Source organism: Thermobia domestica, chromosome 1 (assembly GCF_964235325.1).
Source record: "Thermobia domestica chromosome 1, izTheDome1.hap1.1, whole genome shotgun sequence".
NCBI classification, from domain to species: Eukaryota; Metazoa; Arthropoda; class Insecta; order Zygentoma; family Lepismatidae; genus Thermobia; species Thermobia domestica.
The window spans coordinates 66144342-66165014 of NC_137454.1; the positions used below are offsets into that span (position 1 = coordinate 66144342).

Here is a 20673-nt window from a genome sequence, read left to right on the forward strand (position 1 = left end):
TGATAACTTTTATAATGAGAAAGTAGGTATAGTGAGTATGATTAATAATAAGCTTTCACAGTTTATTCCTAATGATCCAAAAGGTATAGGTTATTTGATTAAGATCTTAAATACGTTACCACCACGATTCTGGAATGATGAGAAGCTTGGGAAAAAATTAGTAAATGATTTGATTAATAAGCTCCCATTTGAATTACATATTCCAGGTTTTAGATTTTGCGGGCCTGGGACTAAGCTTCAAGAAAGGTTAGAGAGAGGAGATGAAGGTATTAACCCATTAGATGAGGCTTGTAAAGAACACGATATATACTACAGAGACAATAAAGATACAGAGTCGAGACATATTGCAGATAAGGAACTGGAAACTAAAGCATGGAAAAGAGCATTTAGTAGTGATGCGCCAATTGGTGAACGATTAGCTGCTTTTGGGGTTGGTACTGCTATGAATGCTAAGGTTAAGTTGGGATGGGGATTATAAGTTTTTGATTGTTATTATGTATGAGTCTTTTATGGAATATCCCATAAAAGCGCTAAGGGGGAGTTTTAACCACCCCCACCTTACAGAACGTTCATCCTCAAAACGTTTTTATCAACGATGTTTCAAGATTTTCTTTATAATAAATGGATAGTGTTGAGAGTTACGAGTTACAGAGTTTTAAAGCTAACACAAGAACATTTAATAATTTGGATGAAGCTAACAAAGATATTGAGTTCGATTTCAGTGTGGGTGATGGGTTCGTACATCCACACAAAGCAGATTGTCATATGACTTTTGAAGTTGTTGGTGCATCAGCTGGAGGAATATTTGGTGCAAATGATACTATAAAACTTGTAGATAACTTCTTCCCATTCTTCTTTTCTCAAATTGAGGTTAGAAAGCATGGTGTTGTTATAGACAAGATTGAGCTACCAGGGATAACATCTACAGCTATCGGAACATTAAAGATTTCCAAACCAGAAGTTGAATATCTAAAACAAGCGGGATTTGAAACAGATGATAAACTTGGTCTAAGAAAGGACTTTAGTGTTTTGTATCCATTAAGATTAATTCCTGGCTTTTTAAGTGATTATAAAGAGGTTATGTGGAAAGGTGGATTGAGAATAACATTTACAAAAGCTAACAACAATAACGATGTTTTGTACAAATGGGCTGGATCGGGAGCAGCTCCTCATGATGGAAAAATAACAATAAAAAGTATGGAGATAAGAATGCCTATTGTTGAATACGAATCTAATTACGAAAACAAGTTAAAGTTGAATATTCTTAAAGAACCCAAAATCGTGTTTTCATTCCATACTTATCAATGTGTTCAGAAAACTGTTGTAGGTTCTTTCTTGGAGTTTGATGTTACTACTCAATTTAATTCTAGACAATTTGATATGCCTGATTTCGTAGTTGTAATGTTCCAAACTGATAGAAGTGGTAAACAAACGGCAGATGCAAGTAAGTTTGATCATTGTAAGGTAAAGAATATCTATCTTAAGAATGGGAGGAATGAGGTATTTCCAAAAGAATCAAGAAACTTAGATATTGCTAACAAGGATTGCTTTAAGATGTACGAAGATTATACTGCGTTTAAGAGAATAACATGTGGCAACACCGAAATGTACTATGACCCTAAAGAGTTTATAGATAACAGACCAATGTATGTGATTAATTGTAGTAAGAGGAAGAATGTATCGGTAAATGAGAGAACAAACATAAAGATTGTTGTAGACTTTGCAGAAGCTGTGGCTGCTGATACTATATGTTATGCGATTTTAATTGGGCGAAAGAACTTTACATATGATCCCAAGAATGAGAAAGTAGTAGAAGAGTTTTAGATAGTTAGCAAAATATCAACGGGCATAAGAGTATCGAAAAGATACCCTTGCATCCTCAAACTGTTTTCATTAACGATTGTTTTATGGAAGTTTTTTCCATCAAACGAAATTGACGAAAATGATTAAATATTTTTTAGTGAAGATAAAAATTGAAGATTGATTTTCTATATAATAAATACGATGGCAAAACACGTTGATGTTTTAAACAAGCTTGGAAGTCTTGAACAAAAAGGTTATTGGATTAAGAGAATTAGAATTAAATACAGAATATAAGATTGTGAAAATGGAAAAGATTAAAACTAAGTTTGGAAAGAGCATTTTGGCTGAATGTGAAAAGATTACGGTTTTTCTTCCACCTAGATTTACAAAACACTTAACAGATATAATGATTGATGAGATCGTTAAAGATGGAATAAAAATCAAATACACTGGTCTAAAAGGTAATTATCCTACTGTTGAGTTCTGTATGTAAATCCAAAAATGAACGAAAATGAACAAAAATATGTTGTCAGAACCAAAAAATGGAGTGTTTAGAAATGGATCCTCAAAAAAAGTTCATTCTTACTAATAACTTTAATGTAATTGTGAAAAATGTGCAAACCGAAGTTCAAGTTGTTTTTGATATTAACGGTTGTCTATTCAGCTTGAATTACGATCAGTGGACAGAGTTTAAGAAGTCATTGTTTCCTATAGAGAACGAGGTTAACAGAAGATTCCATTATCAGTATCCGAACTTGTAATTTTAAGTATGTTCTAAGTGTTTTATGGTGATAAAGCCATAAAACTGAGATCTTTAAACATACACAATGCATAAGGACAAGCAGTACTTTTGAATGTCATTCGAATTTTAAAGATACATGTGTTAAATAAGAGATTTATTTGAGTTTTTTGTAATTATATCCTTAGAGTTATGCAATTTATAAGACATTCAGTAGATAGTCAATTTATTTGTCTATTGATTGCTGTTTGAATTTTGAAAATCGGTTAATAAACAACGGAGATATAACAAATTCGGAATAGTATCCTTAGAGGTATGCAACCCACAATACATTCACAAGATGGCAAATTTATTTCTCTATCGAATGTCGTTTGAATTTTGAAAATCGGTTAATATTCGGTGAAGTTACAGAGAATTTTAGAAAAAATCAAAATTTCGGGAATTTTTTAGGGTTTATTTTTGAGTTTTCGGGAAAATGTTATTCTTTAAAAAAGTCTTAGAATTTTTTGAAGATTATGCTAGTATTTTTTATTTTTCAAATATCTGAATTTTTATTCTTGCAGTGTATACCAACTCATAATTTTTTTCAGAAATTTGCCAACTTTTTTATTTTGATGAGTTAGCACATTATAACTATGGGGACGTAAGACTACCCTATTAAAAATATTTTGGGTAAACACTATAATATTGAGCAAGTGAGTTGGCAACACTGACATTTTTTCTTTTTTTGAACATTGAAGTTTTAGCTATATTTGCTAGCTAGGTGGACATTCTAAGAAGTTACTCAGCTACTCAGTAGATAGTGCTGTATATCATGTAGTTTATCACTTTGCTAATAGATGGCGTTGCTTGTAGAAGTATTTGTTCATATATAAGGACCGATTTTCACTTGATTTCTTGAGCGTAGTGTTAGCCGAGCTCGCTCGCTTGCAGTCTGGCCAGCTGTAAGTAGTTATCGGCGTGGACGTCGCAGGTTCGAGTCGCCTCCAAGCCAGAAGAAGGATTTTCACTCTCTCATCTATAAGCGGCAAATCAGATTGAGTTGACGTGAATGGAGACTAGCGCTAGTCGGGAAAAGAAAACGAAGGCACAACAGAAGCAGCAGCAGAAGCAGCAGCAGAAAGAGAAACGGAGGCACAAGAGAAGCAGCAGCAGAAAGAGAAACAAACAGAAAAAGGAGCCTGAGAGGCAGCCAAAAGCAAACCAAACAAACAAATAAGAGAAAGGCGTAAGTCCTCTCAGGTCCACCTGTGCACAGGTTTTGCTGCTTTTTACTTTGAAAATTTATTTATGATTTTAAATGTCATAAAAGCCTATGCGCCATACTAAACTTTATCTTCTTATAATTCAGCTATTTCTGAACCGATTTCGATCAAACAAAAACTATTTTTTCAATCAAAGACAGCACTATAAGTTATAAGTTTTAGATATAAGTTTTTAAGTGTCATAAAAGCATATTCAATCTCACTTTAGCATTTTAGTTATGGGAATACTTTGCGCTCTGTAACTTTGTTTAAGTACTATGGTTAGTGGCGGGTTTGTAATTTTCGGTAGTCAGGGGCGGAGGGGGAAAGTGCGCTCGTAGTTAGGTCAACATGCTACTGAGTATCTAGGAAGTCAATATAAGAAAGTTCTAGCATGGATTTAACATAGTTTACAGACTTACTGAATGTTTAACGAAAATCCGAACTTTTTATGACAATTCTGGCATTTTTAAATATTTTTGTCAATTTTAGATTTAGCTTCTGCAAGGTAGTAAAAAGGAGCGACAAAACTTCGACAGACAGTAAATTCAGTGTTAGTTTAATGATAAATAAGACTGTATTAGAGATTCAATGGAAACCCAACATTTTTATGACTAATTTAACATTTTTCTCCATTTTAGTTATTTTGAGAAAACTCAGGCTGTTAAGCACAGTAGACTACCGAGTTTCCGGCCTAATGTGGCAGAAAGGCCGGAGTTTCCGGCCGTATTACAAAAAAAAAAAAGCCGGATAGGCCGAAGTTCTATGAACTCATTTCTTTATAGGAAAAATAAGACTTTTAGCAAATAGTAATTTCCAGGTTCATTTCAATATCAGGAATAAATTTATTACATGTTTTAACTAAACCCCGAACTTTTAATGATAATATTGGCATTATTCTGTATTTTAATCATTATTAAAAAAAAAAAACTTAGTACTTGGAGCTAGCGATCAATCGCATGAAAGATGAAAATTGTAAGTAACACCAAATTAAGGTTCATTTTGGAAATTCTGATTTCTAATAGTGTGGTAACAGAAACCCCAAACTTTTTACGATAATTTTGGTATTTTTTACGTTTTAGCAAGTTATAACAAAATCAGTCTCTGAACGAGAGGTTTCATGTAAGTAATCGCTATTGAAGCTGAATCACAGAAATTCATGAAAAAATTAAATGATTATGAATTTAATAGCAATTTCTAGTTTGTCCAACGAAACTCTACTAATGTTACGAATTTGTCAATTTTCAGTATTTTTTTTAAATTACTAAATAAATAATGAATAGAATAGAGAAACAGTAACTAAGTAGAAAAAGATGATGTGCTTCAAATTAAGATTTAGTTGACTTCATTTCATTCTAGTATTTACTTAATTGAAATTTCCTCGAAAATCCAAAATTTTAAAGATTATTTCATATATATTTTTCAATTTTAATTCGTTTTCTAGTGTGGTTTAGCCTCTGAAGTGGGGCGTAGCATAACAAGTCATTGTGGTCCTGCAATTACTAATCACTCATTGCGATTTCAAATAAAGGAAGACCAGTTGAATTGGACAAAAATAATGAGTAGAATTAAATGTGAGGTTTTAATAAATTTCTTTGTGCTAAGAATAGAATGGTATAGATGCTATCGGGTAACTAACCAGCTGTTCCCCCAATTCCTTGATTTTTAAAACAATCCTTTGGAAGACAAGTGTCCATTTGATACAGCACTGAAGCAGTCAAATGTTATTTAATAACGACATGGCCAGCGGCCCAACTGAAATCAAGTTGAATCAGTGGTTTTTAGAGACAAACCTTAAACAAATCGAAAAACTGTCCGAGTTAGAACGAGAAAGGAGAGGTTACCTCCAGCAGACTACTCACGTTTGCATTCTTGTCTGAGGATGACAAATTTCTTCTTGAACCACTTTTTTTGCCGGAACGGCGCTGCAAAGAAAGACAGGATTTATAACAATAATAATAAGAAGAAGAAAAATAAGAAATGTTGAAAGTAGAAATATGGAGTAATATCAAATAAAAGCAAATAAAAAGTAGGAAAATAATGAAAGTAAATGACATGATTTCCGGTTGTTGGTTCCTAGAACATACAGTGATCGGTTACCTAGTGAGTATAATAAAGTGAATGTTCAGGTATGATTAATAATATATATATATATATATATATATATATATATATATATACAGGTGTCTCAAAAGTCCCTTACCACCCCTATTAAAATCCAAATGGATGTACTGTCAGCGAATTTGATGTGGTAGGTGAACTTGAAGGTTAAGGGGAAACTTTCTGGCGTAGGGTACGCGGACGGCCGCCATCTTGGTGCTGTCATCTTGAATTTATCTTTTTTATTACAAACGCCACGTGGGTCATGTGATACATGACTATAGGCTAGAATTTCAGCAGAATACCGAATCTGAAGTCAAAATGCATTTATCTTTATGTGGTAAACAGTTATCCACAATTGCAGGTGTGACTTTCGTATTACATAATGTGCCCAACATGTCCGTGCTGGGCAATGCACGTGTTCAGACGCTTCTCCCAATTGCTATGGACACGTATTAAGGTTTCTGGTGATATTTGTTCACAGGCAGCCATGATACGTAGTTCCAGATGGCGAACATCACGAATTTTCACAGCATACACCATAGCCTTCACATGTCCCAAGGGTAGAAGTCAAGGGGGGTTACGTCTGGTGATCGGGCAGGCCATTCCATTTATCCACATCGACCAATCAACGTCCCAGGGAATCGTTCATCCAGGAACTAACGCACCTGGATGCCATAATGGGGAGGTGCACTATCTTGTTGGAAGAACCTGGGGAAGGTACCATCCTCGGACATCAGAGCCGGTATTATGTTTTCCTGCAACAACGCGAGGTATCGGTCTGCATTTAACGTTCCTAGAATGAAAAACGGACCGACGATCTTTGTTCCCCATATGCCTGCCCATACCATAGTTTTCCCTGCACCGGTCATTTTCGAGGGATCTGTCCATGGGGGGTTGTCACGGGACCAATAGCGCATGTTTCGCCTATTGACCTCACCATTTACGTAAAAATGGGCTTCATCCGAAAAAAGTATCTGCATATCGAACTGCGGAGTTACCCTCAATTGCTCAATAGCCCACTCGCAAAACGACGCGACGATCGGGATCGTCCTCCGACAAATGTTGCTGCAATTGCATTTTATATGGATGCCACTTATACCTTTGGAGCACCCTGTGCACTGAACTGTGACTCACGGCACACTGCATTGCTAAACGACGTTTGCTTCGCTGCGGCGACTTCGAGAAGGAGGCCAGCACGGCAGTAGCTGTTTCTTCGTCCGTGACTGTCCTTGGCCGTAAACTACGGGGTCTATCCACAACTGTTCCCGTTTCCTCGAATTTGGTCAATAACCGTTCCACTGCAAAATGCGATACAGGTGCTCGATGTGGATGACGCGCACTGAAATCGGCAGCCACTGCGCGGGCACTCCTCCCGCCCCATATTTTGATGATCTGGATGCGTTTGTCTCTCGTTAATGGCATGATTCACAACCTGCAACACAAAAGAAACGTACTCAAATTCACAACTTCGATTGTGGATAACTGTTTACACATAAAGATAAATGCATTTTGACTTCAGATTTGGTTTTCTGGTGAAAGTTTAGCCAATGGTCATGTATCACATGACCCACGTAGCGTTTGTAATAAAAAAGGTAAATTCAAGACCATATCGAGTAACTTTCTCAGGCATAGAAGATCTGGAAGCAATGCCTCTGAGAAGCGTACAACCGACGTACATAAAAATCAATTAACAGCAAGGTCCAGGATCCGAAATACGAATACCATGCAGGAAAAGACACTATGCAGTTGAGCGAAAGGCGTACAAACACTGTGATACTCAGAGATGTTGTTGAAAATGACCGTCATTGACTTCTATACAACGCTGACATCGGAGAAGCACAGATTGTCTGGTAAGCTCAGGCACGTAGCCAGGATTTCGTGAAGGGGGGGGGTCCGTGACATCAAATACTGTCAGCAAAATAATAAAAAAAGTATTGAAAAAGATTTTACAATATTTATGTCCTTCTCCTGTTTATTCAAATATAACAATTTTCCTTTCGTTATGACCTCAATTATTATAAAAAGTACATACTGAATACTGTCTTGTAAACTATCTTCTAATATAAATGAAATAAAGAGCTTGTTTGTATGTTTGTCTGTCTGTCTGTCTGTGTGCGGCCGGGGGAGCAGGCGAGTGGACCGACAGTTACCAAATTTTGGTCACGGGTTCCTTGGCCCAGGCCCCAGATCAAGACGAAGCGTTTTATTTTAAATTTCGAAACAGTGGGGTCTCAGGGGGGCGTTTTCTGGAACCGGCTTGGGAACCAGACAAATTGACCGAGAGTTACCAAATTTTAGTCACGAATACCTTTGTTCAGGCTCCAGACCAGAGTTAAACATTTTTGTTGAAATTCGCACCAGGGGGTCTCAGAGGTGCGTTTACTGGGACATGTAAAAGTAGTAGAAAATGACCGAATTTATTTACTTATTTAACAATCACCAGATACAGCTCAGAGGCCATTTTACATTGAATATCCAACAACATTAATAATGGAAAGGATTTGGGAAGGTATCGGCCAGGGCCTGTTTAGTAGGTGCCATCCCAACATTTGACTGGTAGGACTGAAGGAAACCCTGGAAAACCTCAGTCAGGATGGTAGCCAGCGGGATTCGAAGTCACGACCTCCCGAATGCGAAGCCAACGCGCTACCACTTTAGTTATTAGTGTCGAATTCATATTTTCGCGGTCGCTGAAATTAATGGTGTAACTCCAGTCGCATTAACTTCCAAATTCACGCTATTCGGCTCCGGGCCGGGGGTCACCGGAGGAGGGTGAGATACCAAGACATATAAAAGTAATCCAAAATGACCGATATTAGTGTCTAATACATTGTTTTCGCGGTCGCTGAAATCAATGGGGACACTTCCATTAGCGATGACTTGCAAGTATGCGAGCCGGGAGTCAGCGGGGAATGGATACCGAGACATGTAAAAAATAGCCCAAAATGACCGATATTAGTATCAAATCCATAGTTTTCGCGGTCGCTGAGATCAATGGTGATATTCCCACAGGCGTTGATTTCCAAATACAGCCCCTGTGCGAAGCATGTGTATATTCAACTAGTTTTAACATATATGCGTTCCTTTCTCTGTTGAATCAAATGCCAACAGAACTTCCTTTCAACATTTTTTTTTGTTTTTATTATTCCGTCAACTACTGTCGGTTCCAAATGACAGGTTAAAGGACCAACAGAAAATTGTCCATGAAATAACGTTTGATACTGCAAGGATGCGATGACGAAAAGTTATGATTAAAAATGTCCACGCTGTTACACAACGGCACTTATGCTTTCGAAAGTTTGAAATTTCCCTAAATAGTAGCAGGAATTCTGAGAATTCCATAACTTTTCTTGTAATTTCAAATTCCCTGACTCTTCCAGAATACCTCGCTTACCTCGCCACCATATTGCAAGAAATACAAATCTCCTTATAAGAAAGAGTAAGCAAAAGCTTTCTGTAGTTTTCTTTTTAATTTTTAGCGCTGATTCTTCTTTTTGTCATTTCATTTTGTTTTATCCTTCCTTAATTTTTTTTTCATTTCTGGTCTCAAAGGGGGGAGTCCGGACCCTCCGGAGCCCCCCTTCCTTGGCTACGTGTCTGGCAGGCTCAAATCAATGTGGCATGTCATTAATTGTCAAAATAGTGATAGTGATACGAGCAACGAGATACTTAGCACTTTCCATACGGATGTCATACACGAACCTTTTTCATTTGTCCTCACAGAAAAAAAATCCAATTGGTGAGGTCGGGGGAGTGAGGTGGCCAAGAACGAAATTCACCCCTACCAATCCAGTAATCGCCGAAAATATCGTTGAGTACGACCCAGGTTACCTGGTTGAAATGCGCGGCGGCGATGTTGTGTTGATACCAGATACAAAGTCTGTCTGCAAGTGGTATGTTTTCCAACAGTCCAGGTAAAATATCCTGTAGAAACGCTCGATTATACTCATCATTCAAAGCAGTAGGCAAAATGTACGGACCTATCAATGGCCATCTACCACGCCACATCATGCATTCACTGCGAGTCTATATTGATGTTGGCCACAAGGATTGCTTGGAGATTGTCTATATTCCAGACGTAAGTGTTGTGGGTGTTGAACTTGGTGTCTCTAGTAAACGTGGGTGAATCGCTTCATAACACTATTTCTCGAAAATCTGTATTGACATATGTTTGTTGCACATACAATTGGCAAAAATCCATGCTCTTGGAAAAGTTCGTAGGTAGTATGTACTTCACCTTGTATAATTTGTATGGATACAAACCTTCGTCATGCAGCGTGTAGCGAGCCAGTTACACGCAGTCGAGCATCAAGTTGTGCAAAGGATTCCATGTCAGAAGGGCCCGGACAAAAGGGCGAGGATAAAAAGGACCGAGTCAAAACGACCCCGCGTCAAAAGGGCCCCGCGACAAAAGGACCCGAATCAAAAGAGCCCAACGACAAAAGAGCTGGATTCTTCATTGCGCCGGTAGAAACGGCCGCACGGCCAAAAAGCCTGAAATCTAAGCAGAAGTGGAAATGAGGGATGCAAGAGGGAGCTAGTGTCTCCATAGTAAGTTGAAGTGTTTTTTCCAACAGAAGGAAGAGTATCAGTGATTGTTAGTAACTAATAGGAAATTTGAATGGTGATACTGATTTTGTGTGGTTGTTGTTTGTTCTACAACAATTGCTATCTCTTAAGTCGGTTCTCCGTGAAAGTTTGTTTGCATTCTCGTCTCACTGGGCTTGTATTCTCGTCAGATAGCCCGATTAGACTTTACATATTAATGACTGTCATCATAATTCTGAAATTCCATTTTCACCCTTCGGTCAAAGTATAAAAATGCATATTAATATGAAAAATATTCTGTTGAAAACATTAGTTTAATTTTGCTGTGAGAAGACACATGTGGATCTGTATGCAGGGTTGTTCAAAATAATTGGGACAACACAATAATAACGGCATGCGTGGACGGAGGAAAAGCAAATACTCCAATTGGTATTGTTAGAAAAACTACATTGATTTAGAGTGTGGTCACCGTGGAAGCTATTTTGAATTCCGCCATATTGCATATCACACAATATTCTTTTAAACGTAAAGAATATGATTTTACACTTCAATTTAGTCTTGAATATTACCGCAAATGACAATGTGAACTCATTTCTGACACATCGGCATCAGTTTAAGAGACAAGCTGCGCTATGTTTGACATGCATCTAATAGAAAAAAGTATCATGGCAGGGCAGTAACAAAGGGACGCGTGGACATAGGAAAAGCAAATGTTACAAGTTGGTATTGCTTTAAAACTGCGTTAAATGATTTCGTGTACATCATGTCAACCATCTTGAACTTCGCACATTATATAACACAAAATATTTTTAAATAGAATGAGGTATGTGTGTAACATAAATTTAAGCTAGAATCTTAACAGAAACGAAAATCTAAAGTGATTCTTGACCAACCGTCATTCGTTTACGAGATAGTGTGTGTTACGTTTAATACTAATTTCTAGTAGAAAAACGTATCGAAACAGGTAAGTAATAAAGAGGGTGTTCATTGTGTCCTTCACGTTTCTGTTCTTTTGCTTGCGTTTGTAAACTATCGTAAAGTGAGTTACCACATATGTTAATAGTAAGTATTACATATTTTAACATTTTAAATAGTAAGTATATTTGTTGTTAACTGTTACTTTGCGAATAGAATGCTCTTAATATGAAACGATTCGAATATTCAGTAGAATTCAACGACTTAATTCAAACAGTAGCAGGTGGTAATGTTTTATCTGGTAAGCGTATTGTGTTGTATGGAGTTAATACGGTAAGGGTACAATGGCAGAATAGGTAGAAAGAAACCTTTGTTATCCACATTGATAAATAATTAAATTTTCAATTAAATAATTGGAAGATAATTAAATTTTCTATAGCTTTCGTAGTTAAGCCAAAAATGGTGGGAAAATGTGTTGTTTTCCAACAAATATACATATTAAACCTGCATGGATATAATGATAATAGTTTTTCGGCAAGTAAATGTCAAGAACTTCCAACCTATCTGAGGAGGTACCTTAAAACACTGAGGAGGAAGTGTAATGGTTTGGGTTATTTATATTCATCAGGTTTGGTGAGTTAGTGTGTTGACGAGATTATGACATACGAGTTACGGCGAAAGAAGGTTTGAAAAAAGCATTATGCACAGCATGGAACAATATTTTCCCACACTATACCAAGAAAATTGTAAGAACCATGGCGAAATGCTTAAAGAAATTGATAAATCGTCGTATGTTTGCTATTAAATGCTAACTGTATTAACTTGGAGGGAGAAAATAATTTTGAGAATATTCTACAGTAGTTTGTCTCATGATGTTGGAATATTTATGTGATAAGGTAAACACAGATCGGTACATGCAAGTTTAATTTTTATTAGTTTAGTTTATATTCATTGAATTAATTTTATAACTGTTGCAAACAGGTGTTTCTGTTTTGTTATATATATGTCAAATACTTCTCGCCTGTCCGATTGCCGTCAATGGAAAAATAATCAATAATGATGTTTCTTATCTACCCAAACATTCAGTTTCTCTGGATACCGGATATATATTAATATGAAATATGAATTATATATATATATCCAGTATCCAGAGAAACTGAATGATTGGGTAGATGATATTAACCATCATTATTGATCTTTTTCCACTAACGGTAATCTGACAGGTGAGGAGTATTTGACATTGCTTCATAAACAGATTCTTCCTGCCATCTACTCTTAATATACATCAACATTGATAACGTTTGGCTCCAACAGAGCTCCGTTAACTTGTTTCTTCACTTTTATAATTTACTCAGAAAAGAATGTTAAAATTTTGTACTAGTTTTGTACCATTTTGTACCACCAATAAAAAGTTTTGTACCACGTCCATTAACCAGTAATGGACGATTCAAAGTGGGGGAACAAGTTAACGCCTGTTCCCTCACCATAGCGAACTTTCCCGAAAATAGTGTCAAAGTTTTGTACTAGTTTTGTACTAGTTTTGTACCACCAATAAAAAGTTTTGTACCACCTCCATTAGCCAGTAATGGACGATTTAATGTCTGGGCCTAGCGTTAGCTTGTTCCCCCACCGTAACGAATTTTCTCGAAAACAAGTCAAAGTTTTGTACTAGTTTTGTACCATTTTGTACCACCCATAAAAAGTTTTGTAACACGTCCATTAGCCAGTAATGGACGATTTAATGTCTGAACCCAGTGTTAACCTGTTACCCCACCATAACGAGTTTTCCTGAAAATAGTGTCAAAGTTTTGTACTAGTTTTGTACCGTTTTGTACCACCAGTAAAAAGTTTTGTACGACGTCCATTAACCATTAATGGACGATTCAAAGTGGGGGAACAAGTTAACTTGTTTCCCCGGCATAACGATTTTTCTTGAAAATAATGTCAAAGTTTTGTACTAGTTTTGTACCATTTTGTACCACCAATAAAAAGTGTTGTACCACCTCCATTAGCCAGTAATGGACGATTTAATGTCTGGGCCCAGCGTTAACTTGTTTCCCCGGCATAACAATTTTTCTCGAAAATAATGTCAAAGTTTTGGGGTTACATGCACAGGACCGACACGGCGTAGGATCGACACGGCATAGGATCGACACGGCGTAGGATCGACACGGCATAGGATCGACACGGCATAGGAACGAAACGGCGTAGGATCGACACGGCATAGGACCGAAACGGCACAGGGCCGACACGGCATAGGACCGAAACGGCACAGGATCAACACGGCACAGGACCGAAACGGCATAGGATCGACACGGCACAGGATCGACATTCTGTAGGGTGGTCAACACTTTCTGAAAATATCAATATCGCATATCCCTCACCTTGAATTTGTGGATATAAAAAATTGTAAGGATAAATAATTCTAAATGGTCTATTTTTAAAAAAAATTATATATATATATATATATATATATATATATATATATACAAATTGTATAAAAATATTGTGCGTAATATATCCATGCCGTAATAAATACACCTTTAATTTTGTGATATTAAAAAAAATACGCTAAATAACTCCAATAGTTGATTCGAGGTTTTCAATACTGAATAAATAATATTATTTGTCTGATATTTTTATAATGCTGTAATTTTTTATGTATACTAAGTTGAAGTATGTACATGTAACTGCAATTTTAAAACTGTAGGCTTAGAATTTGCGTTTGGATTTTTTTTTAAAGCGAAGCAATGCACCTATGTTAAGTTGCCTCCTTTGAAATTTCGAATTGAAATCGGAAGCCAATCGTTTGTTTTTCGTTTGTTATTGACTTTTTTGAAGAAAAATAGTAAAAATCGTATCTTTCTTAAAACATAAAGAGATGTTTACAAAATAAAGTTGGTATATGGCAAAATTTACCCTTGTTCCTCCACTTAAAATTTTGATTGAAAATCAAAATCAATTGTTTGATATGCGTATGCTACTAATTATTTTGAAAAAGAATAGTCTGTTTCGAAAAACATAAAGAGTCTTTTCAAGAGAAATGGGTGATGGAATTTCATATTGGCTCCACTTTAAAGTCTCGAATCAAAACCGAAGCCAAGCGTTTCTTATTGGTTGTTTTTAAGAGCAAATCGCTTGTTTCGAAAAAATAGAGAAAGAGATTTACAAAATAAATTTAGAATATGATCAAATTCAATCTGATTCCTTTACTTACAAATTTCGATTCAAGACCAAAATCAATCGTTTGATATGGATTTGTTGTTGCTTGTTTGGAAGAAAAGTAATTTGATTCGAAAAACATAAGAATATAATTAAGAAATAATGTTGATGAAGGTGATTTGTTTCGGGGCGGTTTGCTTATTTTGAAGAAAAAATCACTTGTTTCAAAACAACCAGTAAAATATATCTATTTCCAGGATACATTTGGTGGTCAACTTCATACTGTTTTTTCTGCTTTTAAATATCGATTCAATACTCAAGCTAATAACATGTTTTCCTTTCTTATTGATTGGTTTGAAGAGGAAATAGTTTGTTTTGAAAATTATTAAGAGTCATTTACAAAATAAGGTTGGGTGGGCCAACTTTTTGGTGGTATTTCAAATTTCGATTTAAAATCAAACTCAATCATTTATTTTTCGTTCGTTATTGATTGTTTTGAAGAAAAACTAAGAACCATTAAAGAAATTTTTATAGTAAAGGTGGTCACCTTCACAGGGTTCCTGCACTTCAAATTTCGTTCAAAGCATAAAACGGTTAAAATAATAAGAGAAACACAATCAGTACTCTACGCAAATGTTTAGGGGGTTCAGGGGCTTTAGGAACACAAGTTTATATAATATCAAGTGTTTATATATATAAACGTGCTAATATGATAAACGTGCTTAATTTTGCATAATACCTTGCTCAAGGGGGGTTTCAAAGTCCTTAATACCTTTACTTCAGTACGCCACTAAACATCAATTATAAGTCATTCGTTATCCAAATTGTACTTCTTGTACTGATTCAATCCTTAATTTTAAAGTTCAAAATTATATGAGCACTTATTATGCTATTGGAAAAGAGCACATATTTTATGACAGTGCAAGGTAGTTTCTTGTTTTAACAATTGAAAGAAAGGAAAACACCAATAAAAGTAATAATAATACCTGACACGAATTCCGATAGTAAATCATATTTTATTATCTTATTTGAAACTTTGAGAAAATTGAAGCTCTACACCGAATACAAATTGGATAATAAGCAATGCTTTATAATTGCTTGATAAATTTCAAATTGAGAACAAAGAGAGTGATACTGTTTAAAAGAAAGATTGGATAAAAACAAGAATTTTAGGAATGATCTAAAAAATGGATCAAAGTATTATGATCTTGGCTAATATTAATTTTTGGATCAGTTACCATAAAATATTCGAACGGTCTCTAAATCGAGTTTTCTCCAGATATGTAGTTCTCCAGGTATAAGGAGTACAAGAAAAATTTCGATTAATTAAATATTTTGGATTTTTTTTATAACGGGCCACAAAATTTTTGGACGGTCCCTAAATCGACTTTTCATATTTTTTACGCAATAAGCATATCACACTGAGTTAAGTAATATCTTGGGTTGGGTTACACTATATGTAGTTCTCCATATATAAGACATACAATAAAATTATTGATTGAATGAAATATATTGGACTTTTTGGATCAGGGGCTACAAACGTTTGGACGATCCCTAAATCAAGGTTTCGTATTACTTTCGGAATAAGCACATCATGCTGAGTTAAGTGATAGTTTTGGTTTGGCTGCACTATATGTAGTTCTTCAGATATAAGACTACAAGATTTTTTTTTATTGAATGAAATATATTAGATTTTTTGGATCAAGGGCAACAGAACTTTTGAATGGCCCCTAAATCGAGCTTTCGTTTTATCCAGGCACTAAGCACATCATACTGAGTTCAGTCATAGTTTAGGTTTGGGTACACTATATGTTGTTCTCCAGATATAAAGCCTACAAGAAATTTATTGTCTGAAATATATTGGATCTTTTGATCCAATAATAGTCCTTCATCCTCCATTTATACATTAAGCAAGTAACAGTATAACGTGTACATTACGTGATACAATTTGTATTTTATGGTGTGATGTTTAATAATAAATTATTAACAGAATACCCGTTCTTCGCACGGGGAGAATAGTTTCATTTTGAGCATAAAGGGCAATGGAATCTGAGTATGGATTTAAACTGCATCGGGAGTGTTACTGTTCGTCTGAGTGACTCCAAATACTATTTCATCGACACTAATATCGGTATTATTTTTTATCATTATACATATAGTGTGTAACTTCATTAATGTAATGAACGTCTGGAGGTGATTCCTGGACTCGGAAGAAGAATTTAAATGAAACGAAGTCTTTAGCTTATCATAATTATAACTTCTATGCCAATGGTAACGGATGATCAATCAACGGCTTCTTGTTCAACTTAAGAGTGTGTAAAAATGAGAAAAAAATAACTTTGATCCAGAGTAGGTTTATAACGACTGTGCATAAGACAGTCAGGGGCAAAAGATCATGTACGATGAACTAGAGTATAAGGGATTCTTCACATAACAACAGTGATTCCCACAAATTATGTGAATATAATTTGAGCCAAAGTAAGCTAGATTAAAAGATTTCCTCCCCGTAATGCGTAAATTCGTGGAAGATAATAACTACGAGTACAGAAGGAATGAAACTCGACGATACTCAAGGTTTTGCGCGTGTTGCACAAGGAAAGAAAGAAATACAATTTCAAATTATCGATTTATTCTGTTTCGGAGAAGGTAGGATAACTGAAATACTCAGAGGTACCTTGTACAGTATTTGTGCAATGCAGTATGTGTACACGAGACAGCTATGAAGAATAACAGTTCACAGTCTGATATTGTCGACCGTTGACCGCATTGCAAAGATGACATCGGCGAAGCAAATTTTTCCGCGTGTGATCAAGCACATCTGAAATTTCGTAGATGATTGCCGCAGCTATATTACATCGAGCTACAAGTTCTTCGACTGTCGTGGCCGGAGTTTCATACGTATCCCCGAAATAAAAAATCAAGCAGCGTGAGGTAGAATGAACGAGGTTGTCATAACACAGGTTTTTCTCTCCCAATCTGGGAATGTTTCATTTAGGTAAGTCTGCATATTCCTGTCAAAATGTGCAGGTGTACTATCATACTGAAATCACATCTGCTGTCTTATGTTCAAGGGCACATGTTCTATCAATTTTGGGAGAAAATTACGTAAAAATAAAAGATACGTACTCCCACACAGGCAGACCGATAATAAATAAGATCCTACCACAAAATTATCCACCACACCACACCAAATTTCTGCTGCTGATCGTTTACTAGAGTTGCATGTGGGTTTTTACGCCATACACATGATAGTTTCAAGACGGTTTTGATCATTCGACGTACGCTGTCTTCAAGTTCAGCTGTCCATATGGGGCTATTTCCTCCGATTTCACGTACGAGAAACCGAAGGGACCCCTCTCTCGAAGTCGAATATGGAGGCGTGGAAAAATACAAGGAAAGTTACTCTCTTTTGAGGGCGACGGTCACGATATAAACGCCTCACTTCTGGGCTATTGCCCTTTGCTACTCCATAAATGAGTTGCATATCTGCCAGCTCGTGGACAGGGTAATCTTCCATCGCGCAGGCGTGTACAGGTTGACACAATCAATTTTACTTAAACACCAACGTCTACACTTTTACACGACCTTAAATACCTGGACACAACCCTCTACCGTTGAACACAACATTTCCCATCCTGTTATACAGCAATTACACGTGTAACAGTAGAGCATCTGACTATGTATATCACTCACAAGTTGCGTAGATGCTTATTACAACTCAGCCATGCTAACTGAAGCCATTCCACAATAAAACTTCAAGACAGCCTTCTGTAAGCCACTCGCAATTGGCACACAAGGGACGATAGTTCCGTAGGTATTCCTCCGTGTAGGTATTCCATACAGCTCTAAGGTATGTACATTAGAATGTCGAAAAAAGACTATCCTTTTTTTTAAAATGTACTTTCAACGAGCTTCCTTTGAGAAAATTTTTCCGGCAATGATAAAATCAAAATGTAAGTGGTCTACACTAGGATAGTATTTTGGTATATTCACAATAGCAATGAAGTTTTTCATAGCTCAGGGAAAAGTTGAGGTTTGCCAACTCGAAGGAAGGGGAAAACGCCATCAAAAGTATTCCTGGGAGAAGATTCATCTAACGGATAAATCAAGTATACTATTCCAGCGCACTTCTTGGTATCGTTATGCAACGTGTACAACATCCCTTGTTTCTCCACTTTTGTTGCTTCTGTGCACAGAAGTACCATATTCCACGGAATTACATATTACGAGGAAGAAACCGTTTAATGCAGCTTACTTTTGCCCCATATCTATTCACACAATATTTGGAATCCCTGGGTCATGTGGAGAATTCCTTGTACACTCGTTCATCACATATGATCTTTGCATTTTTCGATGTTATATTTATTTACATGCCGCCTGACTGTCCTATGCACAGTCGTTTTAAACCTAATCTGGATCAAAGTTATTTTTCCTTTTTCACACACTCTTGGACAGGAAGCCGTTCATTTATCATCCGTTACCATTAGCCTAGAAGATATAAGTGTGATACGTTAAAGACTTCGTTCCATTTAAAATCATCTTCCGAGACGTCATTATGTACTGAGACAAAATAGATGAATCACACATGTGTATCTCTCTTTCTTTCGAATTCTGAGTGTTCTTCTAACTTGAACGATGCACTATTATTTTTTAATGTTAAATCTTGTACTTGATTGATCATTTCTTCATTCAACGTTTGATAAAATACTCAAAGGAATACTCCAGTTTCTTTGGAAGTCATCCTTGCATCGTCACTGTACACTAATCGAATCTACGACTAAAAACAATAGACATTCTTTTGCCCGACTTCAATCCGACGTTTTGTTCATGAGTTATGGCGGTTTATACATTTTTCCGACAAATTTTCGGGTGTTACACCCAGGTTGTTGTATAGTTTTTGTTTTATTTCGGTGTCAGGAATCACCTAACGACGTTTGTTATATTAATTAAGTTACACCCTATATATATACGGGCGCCATTTTATGTATTAAAAAAAAACAAATTTGTTTAGTAACGTAAATAGCTAAACTATGAAAACGTATTTACTAGAGAAACACTTTTTAGTTCTTGTAATAATTTTCTCTCAAACAAACTGAAGGTAAATATATACCAATAAATCAATACAGCTATATTTTAGAAAATGAAATGAAATCTTAGAGTTTTACGTCCCACGGTTATGCCGGTTAGGCTGAAGGAGACGGTGATTATGAGAAATGAATGAAATGGTGGAATGAAGAAAGTGGGAGGAAACGAGAGAACCCCGAGAATATCCACGCACACGGCGTTTATCGACCACAAAGTTCACTTTGCGGGAGCAGAGTTTGAACCCGAGACCCCATGCACCAGGGGTGAACGCTCTACCACTGACCCACCGCGGCTCCAGCTATATTTTAGAAATACAATAGGCACTGATTTTTCGAAGACTGCTCTAATACATAGGAACAATCAAATTTGTAAATAGAGAGTTTTCTTTTTAAATAAAACAAACTGAATTGCTTAAACTGCGCTATATCGATTGGTTTCAGCATCTGATTTTTTAAAAATAAATAATTAGCAGCACGAAAAATTCCTATATTATCTTCGAAAATAGACCTACATGTTAATTGCTTTACTGGCTTTATACATTTTTTTTGAAATAGTGATTGTAGGGGAAGATGGGGCTAGTTGCAACAATTTTCAGGTCTGTTGTTTTACTCGAAAATTATTATAGATATAAAAACTATATTGAGTGTACTAAAAGGTACATGCCTTAACTACATACCAAAAAAAGAGAAGTGCAAAACATCGAACGGCAGTTTTGATAGCATCCACTTTTTGAACTAAGTCCGACTGCTGACACTTGCCCCACCCATGGGTTAAATTGCAACATCATCTGGGGTAAGTTGCAACAATCGGACTTGATTCAGAAATTTAATGCTATCAAATCTACAGCTTGAACATCGCTTCACTCATTTTCACTGTGGCAGTCAATGTCTATAATCTATACAGATGTAGTACGGATTTCTCTCGGAACACGACCAATGAGACCACTTCTCACAACATAAACACTGTACCCAGTCTTCTTCTGTATCCTGTTCTTCGTACGGTTCTTCAGAAACCAAACAGACGACTTGAGAATAAATTCTTCTCAGCTGATGATTTTACGTTTTCGGTTGCTTT

The 20673-nt window shown here is 36.2% G+C and overlaps 1 protein-coding gene across 1 annotated transcript in view; it reads right to left on the minus strand.

The window, feature by feature from the left end:
• LOC145685676 (uncharacterized) overlaps positions 1-20673 on the minus strand; it is a 132528-nt gene that overhangs the window by 27711 nt on the left and 84144 nt on the right. The window contains exon 5 of the mRNA XM_081758077.1: positions 5649-5711. Within this exon, the coding sequence (XP_081614203.1) occupies positions 5649-5711 (63 nt within the window). The remainder of the gene's footprint in view (positions 1-5648; positions 5712-20673) is intronic.